Source organism: Fistularia commersonii, chromosome 10, assembly GCF_037954325.1.
Source record: "Fistularia commersonii isolate RoL2024-O1a breed Wild chromosome 10, RoL_Fcom_v1.0, whole genome shotgun sequence".
Lineage (NCBI taxonomy): Eukaryota > Metazoa > Chordata > Actinopteri > Syngnathiformes > Fistulariidae > Fistularia > Fistularia commersonii.
The window spans coordinates 12,454,972-12,474,330 of NC_141293.1; the positions used below are offsets into that span (position 1 = coordinate 12,454,972).

General features: G+C 44.7%; 1 protein-coding gene across 1 annotated transcript in view; it reads right to left on the bottom strand.

Annotated features, from left to right (window-relative positions):
- thsd7ab (thrombospondin, type I, domain containing 7Ab) overlaps positions 1-19,359 on the bottom strand; it is a 146,983-nt gene that overhangs the window by 22,731 nt on the left and 104,893 nt on the right. The window contains exons 19-22 of the mRNA XM_086154429.1: positions 15,027-15,142; positions 14,355-14,472; positions 9,346-9,491; positions 7,001-7,181 (exon numbers count right to left, since the gene is read on the bottom strand). Of these exons, the coding sequence (XP_086010555.1) occupies positions 7,001-7,181; positions 9,346-9,491; positions 14,355-14,472; positions 15,027-15,142 (561 nt within the window). The remainder of the gene's footprint in view (positions 1-7,000; positions 7,182-9,345; positions 9,492-14,354; positions 14,473-15,026; positions 15,143-19,359) is intronic.

The following is a 19,359-nucleotide window of genomic DNA, read 5'->3' on the forward strand; positions in this document are numbered from 1 at the left end:
GCGATGACCTCCTGTCGGATCACAGAACCCTCTTATTTCTGCCGAGACCCGGACGGAAGGCGCGGCCCGCTCACATCACCGGATGGACTCCAACTTTATGTTTTAAGTGCTACAACCTACTTTCAGGTCGGTTTTAAAAGCATTTAAACAGTCAGCTTCGCTGGACGACCGTTCCGTCCCTGTGAGACGTTCAAGAGACGCATTTCCATGTTGGGGTTTCTGCAGGCGTGGGTTCCAGGTTGCGTGGCAGGTTGTTTCCGATCATAACTGACAAGCGAGCAACAGGGGGGAATAAGGCTTGGGTCAGGGGTGCCGGGGCGTGAAACGTGCGTGGGTGTATGGATGAATGAGTGTGTGTGTGTGTGTGTGTGTGTACACACAGAGTGCCAGAGTTCCCACAGCTCGTCCTGGCAATGTGCAAACAGCCAATTGAATATCATCCCAGACCGCGCGACGGTAACTCTCTGCTTGGAAAACTGTCTGCTCTTTTCACCGTGGTTTGATTCCTCAGCGCTCCTGCAGTTTGGAGAAAAAGGAAGTTGGATCGTCTCGGTATCTGGGGCATCGTCTCTCTGCGTTTTCCATCTCGGGGACGAGCAGATGTACGACTAGCCTTGGTTTTTTTTTTCCCCACTTAAATGAGAAAGCCACTAGCGGGAAACAAAAAACAAAAAAACACATACTCACATTGTGAAGAGCAAAATAAAAAAAAAAAAAGTTTTGGGTTGGAAAATAAATGTTTTTTTTTTTTTTTTTTTTGTACCCTATATTTTAGAGGCACGAGACAGGGGGCGATCAGCAGTGAAGCAAATTTGTGTTTATTGTATTTCTTCCTCAAGACAACAAATCCCCCCCACCGTGACCGCTGACACGGAAAACAATGTTACGCCGAAACCGTGAAAGAAAACGCCTCCTCTTCATCAGGCGACCCTCGCCATAATGATGGCGGGTCGACGGACGACGGCGTGCCGCAGTATCTGGCGGCAACCGGGCTAGTTTCACCCGTCCGTCGACGGGGCGACATCAATCCCCGGCTACTGACGGGTCGCCATCACCGGATTTGACGACGACCGGTCACACGCGGCCTTTTGAAGTGGTAATCCCGCCGGTGAGATTCTGTCACGTGTTTTTTCTCCCGGAGTGAGCGAGATTGATGTGCTTGGTGCGAAAGCTTGACATGTTGTTGTTTTTGCGCGACGCCAAGCCCCTCCCCTGCCCGTCAAACGCGGTCAATGCCGGTGCCGGTCCGAGGCTCGGTCTCCATGGCTACCTCTCGGAAAAAAAGCATGAAAATGCTGTCATATTTTAGATTGCTTTGGGTGGTATTGAACAAATACAGGTAAATCGATAAGGTGCGATGCATGTGATTTCGATTTTTTTCCACATCCTTAAATATCAAAAAATTGGAGACAAAGTGCAAATATTCAGGATTTTTTAACAGAACCGTCATTCAGCCGCACGGCTGTAAGTCGGATGAATTTCGGTGCATTCTTTCATACAGAAGTCATTAAGCGGTGCAAAGTGAAAGGCAAGGAAACCTAAATGCATTATTATAAAAATTCCTGGTTTTATGTTCATCTCCATTAATTGAATTTTTGTTTTTTTTCCAACAGACTGTGAATGTCACATAAGTCGCTGTTCTGGCCCAAATTAAATATTCTTTCATATATTATTTCTATTATAGTTGTCATTGGCTCTTGAGCCGATCCAAGGTCTCTTTTGCGCAGGTCAGCCTCCGAAGGACTTGTGATAATTAAAAGGGATCGAGTGTCTGTGTGCTGTATATTTACACCTTTGCTCGCATGAATACGGCGTAAACCGCAACAGATGTCCGGCTCAGTGACAGGAAAACCGTCCAGAGTCCCGGGAATCACCGAAGGTTCGCCGCGGCGGGCCGACGGTGCTCCCTGACCCTGGCAGGTTTGGGCTTTTGCTGCCCGCTGGGGCACAAAATGTGCGGCGCACATGGCTTCGCTGTCAGGCTGCCGGTCAAAGATCCAACCAAATGGCTGCAGGCTGTTTTTTTTTTTTTTTGCAAAAAATACACATGATTTTTTGTATATTTTGGGGGAAAATAAGTGTAGATTTCTTAATTTCATTAATATACGTTTGTTATACATATATTCATTATTATTAATTCATTAATTGTGCCGATTTCCACAGGAATTATGGTGATTTATTTTCTTTTTTAGGTGATTTCTGGCTGGATTTGAGTCAACAAGTTTTTAAATAATTTACTGAATGCAAAGTAATAACAATTATATAATCATATAATGACAAGCGGCCAATGCCGTCTGACACCAACTGCTCTGTCAATTTTATCTTTTATTCTTTATAACCACTTTGTTACTTTTATGTTTTTTTATTTTTTTTATTTCTTTTCTTTCGTTGATTAAAAATAATTTAGTTTTAAAATAATAATTAAAATGATTTAATTTTACATAGATAAATACATTCAAAAATATGAATATCTATGAAATTTCTTGATTTGTGTTTTTGTAACAGTCATAACTGAAGTTTGGTATGATTTATCGGTTAAATCCCGGAGAAACATGGTGTTGAATGTGTGTGCATGTATGTGTGTGTATGTGTGTGTAAGTGTGTGTGTGTGTGTGTGTAAGTGTGTGTGTGTGTGTGTGTGTGTGTGTGTGTGTGTGTGTGTGTGTGTGTGTGTGGGGAGGTTAGACGTCACCCTCATTCACCCATGTTGTTTGTACCTCATCCCAGCTGTTGAGATTTTGAGGAGGGAGAGATATGTATTTAATTTAATGATTCATTTATTTGACTAATTTGTGTCCACATCATACCGACATGAATTAATGTTATTTCCGATAAGAGGCGGCCATTCATGAAAATAAGAACACGCCGTCCCGGTCAGAATGGGTGTCTTTTTTTTAAATGGCAGCGGGGGAGGCTGGTCGGGTTCTGCAGAAAACGCAGCAAGTCGATGACAGAATTTTAATAATTCACCTTTCATAATTTACTCCCTCCGCATTTTAAACCGTAATCTAGAGGGAGTCTCGCTGGCGGTGCTCTGGCCCAGTTTTGCAGTCTGGTCTCGAATCACAGGTGTTTGAATCTGAATCTGGAGCGAACTTGCACTCCCGTTGACCCCTCGCTCGCACGTCCTGCATCCGCGTCACACCCATGACCTCCAGCCTACCTTTAATCGGAGCGATCAATAATAGATGGCATGTCCTCGCAAAAACATATTGGGATACATTGAATCATTCATTATCTGCACACGGGATGAGAGGCGGGGCTTCAGAGGATCGTCTGATCAGCACATTGGCATGAACATAACCGCAGGTTCATGTGAGCATAAGAAAATAAAAATAAAAAATCTCTCAAAATAAAGCGCACGGAGCAAAAGCTCATCTCCCTGACAACGGGACAACCGAAGACACTAAATAGCCCTTGAATGAGTGACCTCTTGGAGTCACAACATGTATCACAGCCGGCTGCGCTCAAACACCCAAAAGACGGGATACATGGAAAGTGGAGTGCAGATGGATGGAACCATCGCCATTGGCAACCAGGACCTAAACAAGAGGAGCTAGTTTGAATAATGGCAACACCGGAACAGGTCACTACAGTCCGCTGCGACCGCTAACTGCGCTCCATTTGAAGTCAAGGATTTACGAGTGCGTCGAGCACCCAGTGGCCCAACACGGGAGTTGCTGTTCTTGGCGGTACGGTCATGCGGTGCATGTAGGACTACTCCGAGGACATCCCAGCAAATTGCAAGTGTAGCCCCTGAGCCAAAGAGGCGGAGATTAGCGGGTAAGCGTGAAGAAAAACCGAGGCTACAGTTGCGCGGGGCAAATGCGAGGGAAAGGATGCCGCTGATGCATCACGACGTTCAACCAGGGGCCACATCAGGAGACTCCTGACAAAAAACAGCAGACAGAAGAAGCGCTTCTTCCCCAGGACTGTTTCCTTACTAAACTTTTGCTGAACCCCTACACACCCCCTCCTCCTCCCAGGTGACCTCAGGTAGCTCCCGTCTATATTCATTTATTTACGCACTATTTTCATATCCATTTCAACTGAATTTTTTGTAAAGCATTTTTTTTTAAATCAGGTCCATAGTTCCCACCTGTAGTTTACCACATTTAATGCTCATAGCCAACTCTATGATATGTACCTCATACCCAATTTGTATATTTTTGACATAATACTGTTAATCTAGTCATCATAATGGTAATTTATTCATCATATTTGCACCTGCTGGTTTTTTTGCACCTCTGGTTAGATGCCAGACTGCATTTCCTTGCTCTGTAATTTTACATGCGTTATGACAATAAAGTTTTTGTTTTGCTCATACTGTATCATTCTAGCGATAGCATTCACGATGCTAGGCTAACCAACAGAACGGTGGCATCTCTGCAGGACGGAGATGACGCTCATCAGTGAGGAGGCCCTCTGAATCCTCCCACTCGTCTGGGGATGGCGCTAAACGGGTGAATTTCTCTTTTCAAACAACTTGAAACCTGCACTTTAGATCGACTCATTCGGCGTCTGCGTGCCGAAGCCGAGAGCGGCGAGGATCCCCGTGTCGGAGCGTCGTCAGGAATCAATGCAGAACGCGGCTCCTTCAATCTGTTCTCCTCTTAATCAGCCCCTCCACGGTGATGTGAGGTGAACAAATTAATGAAACGTGCACTTTTATTATCGCCCTCACCACCGCGGATTATATTCACTGCGACGCTATCTCTTTTTTCCATCTTGTCCTTTTTTATGAAGCCCCGAGGGTTAGCGCTATCTCGCCCACACAGATTATTGATTGCACCAGCGTTTTTTTCTTCTTTTTTTTTTCCCATCTCTGCCCGTATGTGTTTTAATCACCATACGTCTGCTCCCTGCAATAGAAATACGATGCGAAGGGTCGCGGGTTTTATTTGGACGCGGCTGAAACGGGCGCTAATAGTTTGTGCACCCGACAGACGACGCTGAAAATGGTTCCCGAGAGACGAGCGGCTCCGGATCTTCCCGCCGCTCCCGTTTCGCTTCGCACCTCAAACATCCTCGTTTCACGGCGAGACCCGAGCGAAAACCCCGGGGTTTACATTCTTCACGAGGGAGGCCGACGCCACGAAACGGCGATCGGAAACGTTCGGCGAAACCGGAACTCATCGCGAAGGGACATTTACTTAACCCTCATATTATGTTAAGGGTCAATTTGACCCATTGGGTCAATGGGTGAAATGGGTCAAATTGACCCTTAACATAATATGAGGGTTAAATTCTGCGTTAAAGACGAGCGGCTTACAAGATTAATTTGCGTAAAACGGCTAAAGAGGACAGGGTGCCTCTGCTCTCCCTTCAGGTGAGCCGTGACCTCGGACTCAGAGGTCATGTGACCAGAAAAAAAGCATTTGCTTATTTCTATCGCAGCGGGTTCTGACTTTTCATCTTGGTCCACACTCAAAGGTGGTCTTGCTTCGGATAAAACCAATGGCCTTTGCAGTTCAGTGACGTTTTTTTTTGGGTGACCCAGCTGCAGCCTCCCGTTAAATTCGAGAAGATTAACTAGACGGGAACTGCGATGAGACCGGAGGGAGAGAAGACCAAGGATTTTGGTGTAGTTTTGAGACTCAGTGGAACCTTGACTTACGAACACATCAATTTATGTTTTTTTCCAAGATGTGAGCCGTCGCTCAGCGGATTCTTTGCGATACAAGCGGTGATCAGTACGACAAGTCAGCAGGATGAGCATTTGACACCAGCGTGAGAGCTGCTTGTCTGCTAAGTGGTGGTTGGATGTGCCACCCGTCATTAGGTAGACTAATCATGGAAAAAGTTCTTGTCTGAGATACTGTGATGGAGAGCGTCATCTGGGAGAAGGCAGGAGACATTTACTGGGATTTAGCGTGACAGACGGCAGGAAAGTCGACGGATGAGGCATTGGAAGAGCCATTGAAAGCCGGTCAGGGATGCGTTGTTTTAAAAAGAGGAGCGGCGTTCACTCCGATGCTAAATGAAGTTTAGCCATAAAGAGTGGCAAAGAGTGCAAGTTACATTGAGCAACACATTGTACCAAATGGAAAACTCCCCCAACCTCGTCCACCGACGACATCTTTGTCTCGTCTGTTATTTATGAAGAATGGATTGATAGCGTTTCAATTCATTTCAATGGGGAAATTTTGTTTGATATATGAGGAACCTGAGATCGGAGCTCGGTCATAGAACTGATTCAACTCGGAAGTCAAGATATTACCGCGTCACGAAGAGCGAGCGACTTCCAAATGTTGTATTTCTTCAGCTCATGTCTGTTTCCATTCAAGCCAGGAGTAACAAACCCGCTTCAGTTTGCGGAGCGATGAATTCCGTTCCCGGTACCGTCATTTTATGACACGTGTTTAAAACCGTGTCCGACTGGGGCACCGAAGCCTGAAATGACTTAAACGTATAAAAGAATATGGTGAAAAATTCATTATCTATACCGCTTATCCTACAACCAGGGTCGCGGAGGTACTGGAGCCGATCCCAGCTCCCCCTCTCATTCACGTCTGGGAAATTTAAGATCTCCAACGAATGTCCTGCATGTTCACAGAAAGGCCACAGAACGTCCAAGGTATTGAGCTTAATTCGGCTTGAGGAAAGGGAAGTCTGAATTTTTCGTAAATAGAAATTGAAGAATGAATGAAAATATTCAAATAATTAAGAAAAAAATATGAAAGATTCTACCTGAGATTAGCCTCTAGTCAGTAAACATTTTAAAGCACATGAATAAGTTGTTTATAATTTTGACCTACAAAGCTGAAAGTGAAATAAAGGTATGCCTTGTGGGCAAATATATATTTGAATAAAATTTTAAAAAAAAAGCAAATAATTGAACAAAAGGAAATACAATAAAAAAATGAATAAATAGAAATGAATAAATAAATGAAATAAAAAGGCCCCGAATATTTATCCCCAGCTTTTCTATTATCGTACTTCAGCCACATTGGGGTCGTAAATACGTGGAGTGTTCGGACGTCTCCCTCCAGTCTCCTACCTGGACAGGGGAGGGTGCAGGCCTCCTTCAGGGTGATCTGTCGCTCCCCGTCCACCGTCAGCTCCAGCCCGCCGCACAGCTCCTCGTCCACCTGGCTGCCCTCCAGCTCGCCGTCGCTGGAGCCGTCCGATACGAAGCAGGACAGGTTCCTGTAGCGGGTGCCGTGGCCGCACACCACGTTCTGCAAGGACAACACACAATTTAGACATTCATTGTGAGAAACATTAATGACGTGCTTTCAAAAGTCCGACCGTCTGACGCGAGTTAATTTGCCCCGAAATCACGAACTGAAGATAAAGATAAAAATCACTGTCCCCGATTGATCCATTTTCCCTTTTTTGATTGATCCAAGCAGGGGTTTGAATATAGCGGGGGATCAATTTAGAGCATCAGTAAAACGCAGCTCGGAATAACAATTCAGCTTTTGCCCAACCTTAAAAAGGGACAAAAAACTATAACGGGAAAGTTTTGCCATGAGAATTTGTAGGATTTCTAGTTTGAAAAACAGAAGAAAAAAACTCATTAGACTTACGACAAGGCCGAATTGCTAAAGGGGTTTGTTTCAATGAAATCTTGAGGAAATTCAAATTACTGTAGCAGATTACTTTTAGTTATTACGAGCCCCCTCCCCAGAAAAGAAAAAAAAAAAAAATCTAAACCAATCTATTTTGCTGGCAGAACCGCAGGACAGTAATCAACGGGTGTGTGTGATTGGTGTGAGTGTGGTCTCACACACCCTTCATGTCAGCCCCTCTCACTCCTCTGACACAGATCTTCACACCCTTTCACGCTTTCCAAGCTGGAGCCCAAATTTGCCTGTTTATTGTAAAAATCCCGCGCTCTGTTCTTTTGAGATCCTTGAATAGTATAATCTATTAAGTGTAATCTTTCTCTGTGCACGTGTGTGTGTGTGTGTGTGTGTCGAGCCAGACACGAGGTGATTTAACAACATCGACCGTTCTTCTGAGGACTTTGATAGTACGAGAAAAGTAACCTACACAGGCTGACTGATCCAAAAATCATTTGATTAGGTCAACTACCTCTATGAAGGCAGAATGAAAAACAAAATCCATGAATTTATTAATTCTGAATACCGCTTATCCTGCAGCTGGGTGCTCGAACCTTTTCCAGTCAGTTGGTGGTTCACCGGCCAATCACGTGCTCCATGTGGAGACCGTTCAAGGTCATTCACTCATCATAAGACATACAGTAATTCACCCTCTCATTCACACATCTCATAGAGACATACAAATATTCACCCTTTCATTTACACTTCATGCAGAGATATAGAACATTCACGCTCTCGTACAAACATTTTGGTGATTTTAGGCCTCCAGTGAAACTCCGGCATGTTCTGGACTGAACCCACTGAAAGGGTTCCACGCCAGGAATCCAACCTTCTAGCTTTGAGGTGTCAACGCTAGGAAATTGAGCTTATTTCAGCATCAAAGAAATGGAAATTTGACTTTTTTTTTCTTGATAAATATTCAAGAAAAAAAGTTTTACGTTTAAATTTAAATAAAAAATCAAAAGAGGGAAAAACAATTGCTTGGAAAATTATATTAAAAGGAGAAAAAAACTGTTTCTCTACAGGAAAGTCGTTGATTGTTTTTAATCGTTTCTGACTCGGCGCTCAGGCTGGAGGAACTCTGGCGGGAGACGTGGGGTTAAAAACAACCCCCTGCACGGAAACCGGTAGATAAGAACAAACTGCAGGATCACGTTAATTACATTCGGGTGACTTGGGGCTCTCCAGAAAACGTTGCGGCGGTGAATCGATACGGGGCTCAAACTGATTTGTGGAACTTTGCGAAAACAGAAACGTTTTTTTTTCGGCGGTAAACGTCGGCCGCCGCCCAACCCGATCTCGTCCTCGCTCCGAAGTTACCGCGCAGTTTGTGACCGAGAGGATGATCTATAGGTACCTCTGGGGCCGTACGTCTCCATTTCCCCCCATAAACCCGCACCTATAAAGGTTGGTTTAATGTCCCGCGGGCGTCTCCCCGTCCAACCCGGTGACACGCCGTGTGAGACGAGGCGTAAAGGCTGACAAATTTCCCGGGCGATGTATTGATTTACAGTAATGGCATCTGCATTAAAGGTGCATTACATTGATTTTCACTGTCCGCATCATAAAGTAAGTGCACGAGCGGGGAGGGGCCCCTGGGGGCCCTTCATCAGCGCTAAAGACTACATTAAAAACCCCCCGTTAAGTTTTCCTGCCTCCAAAACTATATCGATCACACTTGAATTTCTCGGCGTGGGGAAAAAAAAATGGCCGACGGGATTATTAATATTTAACGCTCCGGGACGACGGGTTTTTACGGCGGCGTTTACGGACGTACCTCCACTCGACACTCGGACCAGGGGCTGTACTGCCAGTGGTAGCAGGGTCTCACCGGGCACGGCTTCCACTGCTCCATCTGCGACGGGCACGGCCGGCCATCGCCCTGCGAGGCCTGGACCACCGACCGCCAGCGCCACATCTTGCCTGCGAGGAGGGACACAGGAAGTGACATCATCAGGGTTTCAACAGGGCAGGTGCAAATGGCAAGCTGCTCAAGATGTTCATTGGATGATCCAAGCTGATCGCTGATCGGAACTTACCTGACGCTATCAGGTGCTGACTGTGTGTGTGTGTGTGTGTGTGTGTGTGTTTGTTTGTCGAGGTGCGATGACCCCACACGACCCCCACTTGTGTTTCGTCAAATCAACAATCGCGGTAGAAATCAAGCACAATGTTGAATTTATTGGAAGGGGAATTGAAATCAGGTAAATGCTAACAATCAGTGAAATGCTAACAAAAACCCATGGAAGATGTTTTTAGCACAGGAAGTGGGCCATCAGTGGCCATCTGGACCACCAACCAGAGGATGCGTTTGCTGCAGAGGCACGATTCACGCGTTTTCCGTGGAATGACATCAGGATGCCGGCAGCCGGTTGGCGTTCGATTCTGTCGTGCACACACCTTTCGGTTGCCGAAGAATAGAGCGGCAGCGAAGGGCATTTGCACTTTTCGGCGGTGACGATTCATTCGTTCATTTTCTCTCACTGTTTTAGTCTGCGCCCAGGGTTGCCTTGCTATCCCAGTTGCCATTCTTCAACCCGAACCGGACACTGGTTGATCACAGGGTCACAGATAGAGATGTACAACCATTCAGCCTCTCAATCACGCCATAAAGCGACATCCAACTTTTTATTCTCATTCACCTGTCATACAGACATAAAACCATTCACTCACTCATTCAAAGTCATACAGACATACAACCTTTCACCCCCTCATTATCCTGTGAAATTGGCATTAAATAATTCACCCTCATTTACCTGTCCGGGACACACAGCCATTCAAATATAATATATGGTGATGACCGTTCAACCTCTCATTCAGGAATTAAACCAAGTTATCACATTCCTGCTGTCATTCAAATGTCATACAGACATACAAAATTTCACCGTCTGATTCACCTGTGAAATACACACAAAACTATCACCATTCACCCTCTCATTCACAAATTACATTTACAAGTCTTGCATTCACCCGTCACATCAGGTTACATACAACCATTCAAATGTCAAATGGAAATACAACTATTCTCTCTTATTCACCCATTATATAGAGTAATAACATTCACCTTCTCATTTGTTCACTTTTTAGAGACATACGGCCATTCACCCTGTCATTCGCCCGTGTCATTCATCCTCCCATTCACATCCCATATGAGGGAAAAACAACCTTTCACCCCCCGTTGACCTCTGAACTAGACATACACTCATTTAACTGTGATACAGAGTAATTAGCATTCACATTGTCATTCATCCTGTCACTCACATCCCATATAAGGGCCAGACAACAATCCAACCCATGCAGGACGCTGCATCCAGTGTACAAAATGACATCATTTTATGATGATACTTTCCCTCAAAAGTACCAAATAACCGACAGAGTAATAAGCTGCAGGGAAGTCAGGAGAAGCTGCCCGCCGGTTGGTCGAGCCCGGCACCATTTATTACCCTGACATGACCGGGAACAAAAGGAGTTCCCAGATATTTCTATTAGCCGTCTGTAATCCATAATGTCTCCCAGAAGGGTCAGAGGTCAAATTCACCGCACAGCGGAACAGAGGGCGAGGGGGGATCATTAATAAATCTGTCAGCTTTATTTCTTGGGAGTTTCCTGGTAGGTAGCGGCTCCTTTTGAGGGTTCTTTTTTTTGGTTACACCTCCCAGGTCTGATTGGCTCATGTTAACCTCCAACATCGGAGCTGTGGGACATGAAAAAAATAACAATAACATGACAAAATGTCTGATTGCCCCAAAAAGGGCTGCTCCCTTCAGGGGTCACCACAGCCAATCATCCGCCTCCATCTAACCCTCTCCGCTGCATCCTCTTCTCTCACTCCATCCTTAAATCTTCTCTCTGGTCTTCCTCTAGACCTCCTCCCTTGCACTTCTTGCCTCAGTGTCCTTCTCCAGAACATCTAACACATGTTGTCCCTCTGAATTCCATATTGCTGCCTTTTACTCAGTGCCAACAACAACAAATAAAATTAAAAAAATGTAAAATAATTTAGTAAAAAACAGCTCCCAAAATTTATAAACATATGGTGAATTGAATAAAAGAAAAAATCAGAAAAAAAATCATATTCAGATGATTATCCTTAAAACCATGTGGAATAAGATTTCAGAGGAAAGAAAGAAATTAAGTTAATTTACAAAAGGAAATCAATTAATTTTCTTTATAGCGCCAAACTCTGCTTTGCTAGTTAGATTTGTGTTCATTTTTTCCCCATGTAATATAAACCTGTAACTAACCATTAATAACGCACAGATTGTTTCGATCGGTCGGAAACCGAGGCTGAAATGGAAGTAAATGAAATGGAAGTACCCTCGTAAAAACATCATTAGAGGCTCAAATTCCGTCCTTGTGTATTGAAATGTGAGTCCTGCACGTTCACCGGAAGATAAATATTTCCCTTTGTGCGGTGAGCTTTTCATTTGTGGCTAAGATAAAATTTTACAGACTATAAAAGCTTTTTCTGCACAATAAACTAAACACGGCACATTTGGGGGAAATTGAGTGGCCAGTGCGCGATTACTCGATTCTTCCAGCGAGAAACTCATTTTATTAATGTGCGTGGATGCAAATGCAGTTAATATATTCAGTTCAGACGTAAAAAAAAAAAAAAAAAAAAAAAAAAAAAGCATTTTTCTCTGGGAGATGTGAAGTAAATAGCCAGAAATACGGCCGCCCTCCCGCCGCCATCCAGCTTGATTTCTGGCCCCTTTTCCCGGAGTTGAAAAGGATTTGCCTTCTGCATCAATCAGCAGATTTGAGGAAAAAAAGAAAAGGAAAGAATTAGAAACATCAGAGCGGCTTACACCCCCGACACTGTTTGATTGGATTGTCTTGGACGACCGGGGAGGGCGTCGGATCTGCGTGACCCGCATGGCTGAGAACGTTCTCAGACGTAAAGATAATTAAAAAACACAAAACAAAAATCCTACACACGCATTTTAGAAAACCCGCCCGCTTTCAAATCTCAGAAATTTCTTGGCTATCACCCCAGAAAACACCTTTGCTGAGAAACCCACACACCGGCCCACAATCTGTTCCAGCGTCTCCCTGCAAAAAAAACAAACCCACTTCAAATAAGTTCCTCTCTCTCCTTTGGCCTTTCTTTTATTGTATTCCTTGTGATTTTAGCAACTATAGCAAGTATCTTCTTCAAAGTGCTCCCCGCAGCAGTGAGAAGCAGAAGGATGCAATGGGACGGAATCCGCAGCACGAACCTCCGGAACAAGAACCGGGCAAAAAAAGGAAATTAATAATTCAAATTAACAAAAAAAAAAAAAAAAAAAAAAAAAAAAAAAAAAAAAGGGAGCGTTGTCAGAGTTGCGCCAATCATTTGGCAGGACAGTCCAAACGCTTCCAGCAGGAACAGGAAGTTCAAGATATGGGGACATTTTTCTCTCTGTTTCTGTTGAGCGCTTGTTTTTTCCCCTTTGACAAAACACAGCACTTTGTCCTGGCCTCTCTCTCTCTCTCTCATGCGCACACACACATACACACACACACACACACACACACAAACACACACACACAAAATCTCATTGCCAGTTTTGTGCTTGGATGAGTTAATTAGGCCGCTGCACCAATGCATTTAACACACACACACAGTTCTGACAGTCGAACTTATAACTTTAATTCCTGATGTTGTTTACTATTTGGAATGAGGCATAAAATAATCTGACATTTTGAGAATTAAACGGCAATTAAGGAAGTACATTGGAGAAACTCATAGCCTGAACAGACAAAGGGATATTTATTCATTCATTGTCTAAAGTTCTTGCGGGGTCGTTAGGGGAGCAATTCCTGGCCGTCACCTGTCAATCACACTCTCTCATTCACACACACACACACACACGAGACACACAACATTAACCCTCTCATATGAACTTCCAACCATCCCATTCATTTATGAGTGTCATATGTCATATTTGTTATCTTCAGACATCCAATCGGCGGCCTGGTTGACCGAATTAGCAGTTTTATCTATCAAAGGTAATGAATTTGACCAGAAGAAAGGTACTATCATCTAATATCTGCGATGAAATGCAGGAGAAGTAAATCATGTCACTCACTGATATGTTTTTAATTAGATTTTTTTCCCCCAGTCACATAGAAACATCCAGCCATTCTCGCACTCATACGTCAGACATAGCATCATTCACTCATTCATTCACAATTCATATAAAAAATACAAATATTTACTCACTCATCCACACATCATATCACATATCGTCATTCAAAAGTCATACCTACATATAACCATTCCTTTATCCCTTCAAAAGTTATATAGACATACAGCCAGTCACTCACTCTTTCATAAATCATATATCCATATAACCATTCACTATTTTTTTCTACAAGTCATAGAGAAATACTGCTGAAGAGTCCTTCTGCCAAACACTGAACCCCAAGCTGTGCTGAAGTATACGTATGTGTGTGTGTGTGTGTGTGTGTGTGTGTGTGAGAATGGCTGCATGCAATCCAGTGTGAAGGGCTCGAAACCGCAAGTTCATGAAAATGCAGTACAAGTAAAGACCATTTACCAATAATTGAAAAATGCGTGTACAAAAATACGCCTCGTTTCGGAAGATGACGTGTAATCTGATAATAATTCATTAAATGCAAAGAGAAGATTTATGGATGCGGTGAAAGAGGACAGGAGGTCAGGGGGCGTGGAGAGATGAGGATGCAGAGAACAGGGTGAGATGGAGGAGGTCGGATTTGTAGCCGAGAGAAAAAGAAGATTATATTTCATAAAAAGTCGGTCTGAGGTTTGTCCCTTACCTTCCAGTCCGCAGGTCTGAGAGCACTCCGACCACGCCGACCACTCCGACAGCTGACAGTTGACGGGACACTCCACCAAACAGGAGACGTTCATCTGCCACTTCTTCTCCAAGTTCAGCTGCGTTTTCGGGAAATACGAGGAAGGTTAATCCTCGTACGACGACATCGAACCAAACATGGCTTCGGGGCAAACGGCCGCCGCGCAGCCGACTCCAATCTGCTCATCTCAGCCGCCGGCCTGACCTCTCCGCAACCACAACTCCCAGAAGCCTCGGTTTCTGGCAGCCGAGGAGGCGAATATCGGACGCGGGGCCGTGAAAGCCGTCCTGACACGACGTGGCTTTGAGAACGAGCCAGATGATGAAGTGGGCCAGGGGTTAAATAGCTGTGGGGACGGCTCCGCCGCGGCCCGCCGGCTACAATTACGGGAAGCCCAGACACATTATGAATGAATAAAAACGCTCAGCCTGGAGCAACGGCAACAATCTCTGCATGGGGATACTCCTGAATATTTCATGGCGCTGCGGGGCTAATAGTCCTGGAAGGGTCGCTATTATTTTGTAATGAGTGATCTGATTAAGTTACTAAAAGGAAAAAAAAAATAGCGTGACGCTCAGAAATGTATGCCACAAAAGTGGAAAAAATAAAAATCCCAGAAAGGGAGATCCTCACCTCTTCACAGAACTTGATGTCGACCGACTTGCCGTCGCTGCGGACGCAGTCGAGCATCCGGGTCTTGATGCCGCTGCCGCACACGGCGTTGGGACTCAGCTGGCACGTGCTCCATTCTGAGGAGAGAAGAACGGGACGCTCACAGCCGACACATGTTTTGTTCTTTTAACTTATGTAAGAGTCTGGATTCTGATCCACGGAGGAAACCTGCTGCGAGGCAGAAGATTAAGACTCGCCCTAACGAAATCAAACAAACATACAATTCCTCTGGCATTGTTTCCGATTCTATCCCCATCTTTCAAACGTAAGATGCTAATTTTTTAGCAGCTGTCGAGACGTCCAGCGTCTCTCTCTCTCTCTCTCTCATAAAACGGGACCGAAGTGACGTCTTCCTGCATTTTGAAGTGCCAAAGAAACAAAAACGCTGATGTCTCTTTCCAAAAAATCACAGGCTGTTTATTCAAGATAATCCGCCGACTTAGTTTCAAGCGGAAACTTCCACCAAGGGTGAAAAATAGTTCCTCATAAATCTGGTCGGGAATAAAAAAAACGACGGATTAACTTGACGGAGCAGGCCAGAGATGACATCTTCAGATGTGATGTCTGGTTTTGTTTTTTCTTTTTTTCTGAACTTCCATTCGGTTGTACTTTAGAGAAAGCGGGCATCTCCAAGGCTGACGTGATGTCATTGCCTTCGATTGGTTTCCCGACCTCTGACATTGGTGCGAGGTCAGTTCACCGGCCCTCCATGTTTGTTACACCATCACCCCATGGCAGCAGATGATATGAAAAATTTATCTGTTTAGAGGAGTTGAATTTGTTTTGTTCTGGCAGCTCAGTTTACTTATAGGGCAAATAAAATTTCTCAATTAAAATGAGATGAAACGCTTTCAGTCCACTCCAACCCCCAATTCTGCTACGTGTTTCTAAATGAATGAAAAATTGAGGACAGCGGCGGCCAAGGCGGTGTCAAAAGCTCGCCTGCTTGTATAGCAAAACAAAGAATCCGCCGAAAGATGGCTTGGATCTTGGAAAACTCATAAGTTGATGTGTTGACGCGCTCGTAAGTCAAGGTGCCATCAAGGCTCCAAACTACAGCTGAATCCTTGGTCTTCTCTCCCTCCGGTCGCATCACTGTTCCCGTCCGGTTAATATTCTCACATTCATATTTAACGGGCAGCCGCAGCCGGATCGCCCAGCTGGTCCCAAAATGTCCAAAACAAGCCTTCACTGAACCACAGAGGTCGTTGGTCTGATCTGGACCAACTTTGATTGTAGACCAAGACAAAAGTCCAGAAGGTCTGGACCAAACCGTAAAAACCCAGACTCACTTTATGAATGAGAACATAATGGTTCTGAATTGCAAAAAAAGTTGGTGATCCTGGAAATGTTTTAACGCTCAACAAACCTTCATTTTTTGGCAACTGCATTTTCCTTCCGCTGAAGAAGGACAATCTGACAAAATGAGTCATCTCCACCAGATGTTGGATGGAGATGTTGTTCGAAGGGACAAAACGTAGCCGCCTTAAATTCAACCAGACATGGCTGTGCCAAGGTTAGTGGACGTGGTCTGAATTACCGAATGACGGTGTTATCAAGAGGCTTTGGAGTAAAACTTTGCCAAATATCAGACGATGTGCAAAAGGCTTCGACTCTTGCGTCTTCAACCGAGTCCATTGGTTGACTTTAGTTAATTGTTACAAATGAGCTAATCTTTCATTAAATAAACCGTCCAAGAAAAAAAAAAAAAAAAAATCTAAAGCCCTTCAGAGTGATGTGATGATTCCACCCTGATATGTCTGCTTGCACGGAAGACGAAAAACAGCAATGAGAAATATACATAACATACATTTTCTCGTCCAGTTTCTTTGTCATGATTTCCTTCCCTGATGTGAAAAGCGAGAAGCACGACTGGGAAAAATACAATGGCAAAAGCAGGAATTCAGCTAAGGGCTCATTTACGTTCGAGGATATGTAGTATACTTTCATTCTCTGTGAATTTCTGTACTTTCTCAGGGAGCAGTGCCACTCAAGGAGCAGTACTGCCGGAAGCCACGGAGAGCAGCGTTGCGCAGTATGCCCGGGTTCGACCAGCAAAAGGAGCAGCCAACAAGAGGACAGCAAGGCGTCGGTACACCGGCTTTCTTAGAATGTACATTTTCCCCAGCTCCTTCACTGTTGCCATGTTTGTTATTGTCCTAAAGTCAGAACTCTGCACTGCCCTTTAAAGGACATATTCCTTAACAACTACGGCAACACGAAACAAGCACGGAAAAGATGCGGGCGGTTACGTTTTCCAATGTTTGTAACTGACGTGACTGTTAACATATGTAATGTTAGCATAAACCAGCTCCATGTACTGCTCCAATGTCAAATAAGTATAGCTAAAAGCTATAAGTATAAGTATAGCTGTTATAAGTATAGCTGCTGTGGAAAACCTCCTGCGTCTGGACAGATGTTCCCAGCCGTTTGTATGCACGAAACAGCGAGACGTGAACTTGTGAACCAAAGCGTCATGTAGCTTGATAACAGGAAACTCCAATTATCTCTCACTTCTATCACAGATAGAGATTTGAAGCGGCACTTCGTCTCCCTAACGGCCTTCCCAAGATGGCTCGGCCGTTTCTGAGGGTGCGGCTGGACACCGGCTGATTTTTCCCGAGGTGTAATGAAAATGTGAAATTTCAGTTGGACGTTGCAGCACTTGAGGTGTGTTGACACAGTGTGAGGCCACCAAATTAATTACAGCCCTGCTGCTGACACGAACCCAAACTCCCCGCCTTCACAGTACCGTAACCCGTGGATAGATGGGCTGCGCATACAAATTAACCATTACAGACTTCAGCATGACTCAGCAGAACGGCTGGCATACCTCGCACTCGCAATACTTTCATTACCATTGTTGCATGACCCAGTACTCTTATTCCTCCACTCTCAAGTGGCACTGAAATTATTGCAAGGATTTCTTTCTTTCTTTTTTTTTTTTTCCACCTGCGTGTCTTTCCTTGTCAGACCGTAAATAGCTTCTGGTCGGCAAAAGTTTGCCGTCGATACCAGATGATTATTTTGTCAGCAAAGAGGTCATTTGAGGTTCATAAGCGGCTCTGTTAAATCCAATAAGTCTGGCTGCCATCAGTAGCCTTTTATTTGGACATCATGAGAGAGAGTGTTCGGGCAGGCGGTCAGATTGAAGTCGCCGTTTTCAAAAAGGCAACGTCAATACAAGTTTTCCCCGGGAAAATCTCCTGGGCTGTTGAACTTTGCCCGACCGTAGAAATTAGCCCCTGCGTATCAAAAAAGATAGAATCTGGCTCTAGCCTTGCCGGAGCCTCTAAAAACTTGAGGTGTTTGCGCCAGGAAATATTGCGACGCCAGGGAAGCCGAGGTATCAATCATGAAGTGTGCCATCGCCTGACAAAGACGAGTGGCTGTTTTTAGCTGCAGCGAGCTCATTTGCAAGCACAAAATCAGGGAACTGTGTTTCTTCCTGCCGAGGAGCCACTCTGGGGACAGGAACGGGGGGATTGCAAGAGGTGAAGGTACCAGCCAGGGAGGGAAGGAGGGAGGAAGAAGGAGGGAAGTGCCAGAGAAAGGTGCAGCTCAAAGGCTCTCAGCTGGGGAGACAGAAAAAGAATTAACGCAATAATAATCACCGTTTGTTTATAGTGTCCTTTTTCGCTTGGATGGAGCAGGGATTATATGTCACGTCTCCGCCGTAAAAACACAAAGACGAGACGGGGAACAGAAGGAGGCTGGCAGAGAATGTAGGACAGCGGCATTGAAGGCAATGGAGCGAAAATAGGAACAAAGACCATCTCCTTTTCATTTTACCGGCGTAGTTTGTTTAAAGAATTCCAGAATAGAATTTTGAAAGCGTAGCCTCAGTGACAAACAGACAGGCGCATCAGAAAACATCCGCTGTAAATCCGGCAGATAGCATTGGGCTAGTACGCCCGCCCAATCACCGTGATTCAAATCTTCGTCAAGACCTCTGAAGTGTTTGTGATACGGGCAAATATTTTGGTCAACCGCACCAAACCCCAGCTACTCTTTTTGAAAAGTCCAGTTCGGAGTGTCCGAGCGCCCAGGGTCTTTGGATTTTGGGAGGGAAAAAAAAAGAATCCGGATGAAACCCACGGGCAAACACGGAGAGTCCACACAGTGAAACCCCCTGCCGAAATCGAACCAGAGACCTCCTTCCTGAGTGGTAGCAACATTACAATTAGGCATCAATTTAACTATTAGCTGATCTGGATTATATGCGAGGACCTAAAGGCCTTCCTAGTGATGTGATACTAGAAAGGCAGGGATCATTTTGGAGCCGGTATGAAAC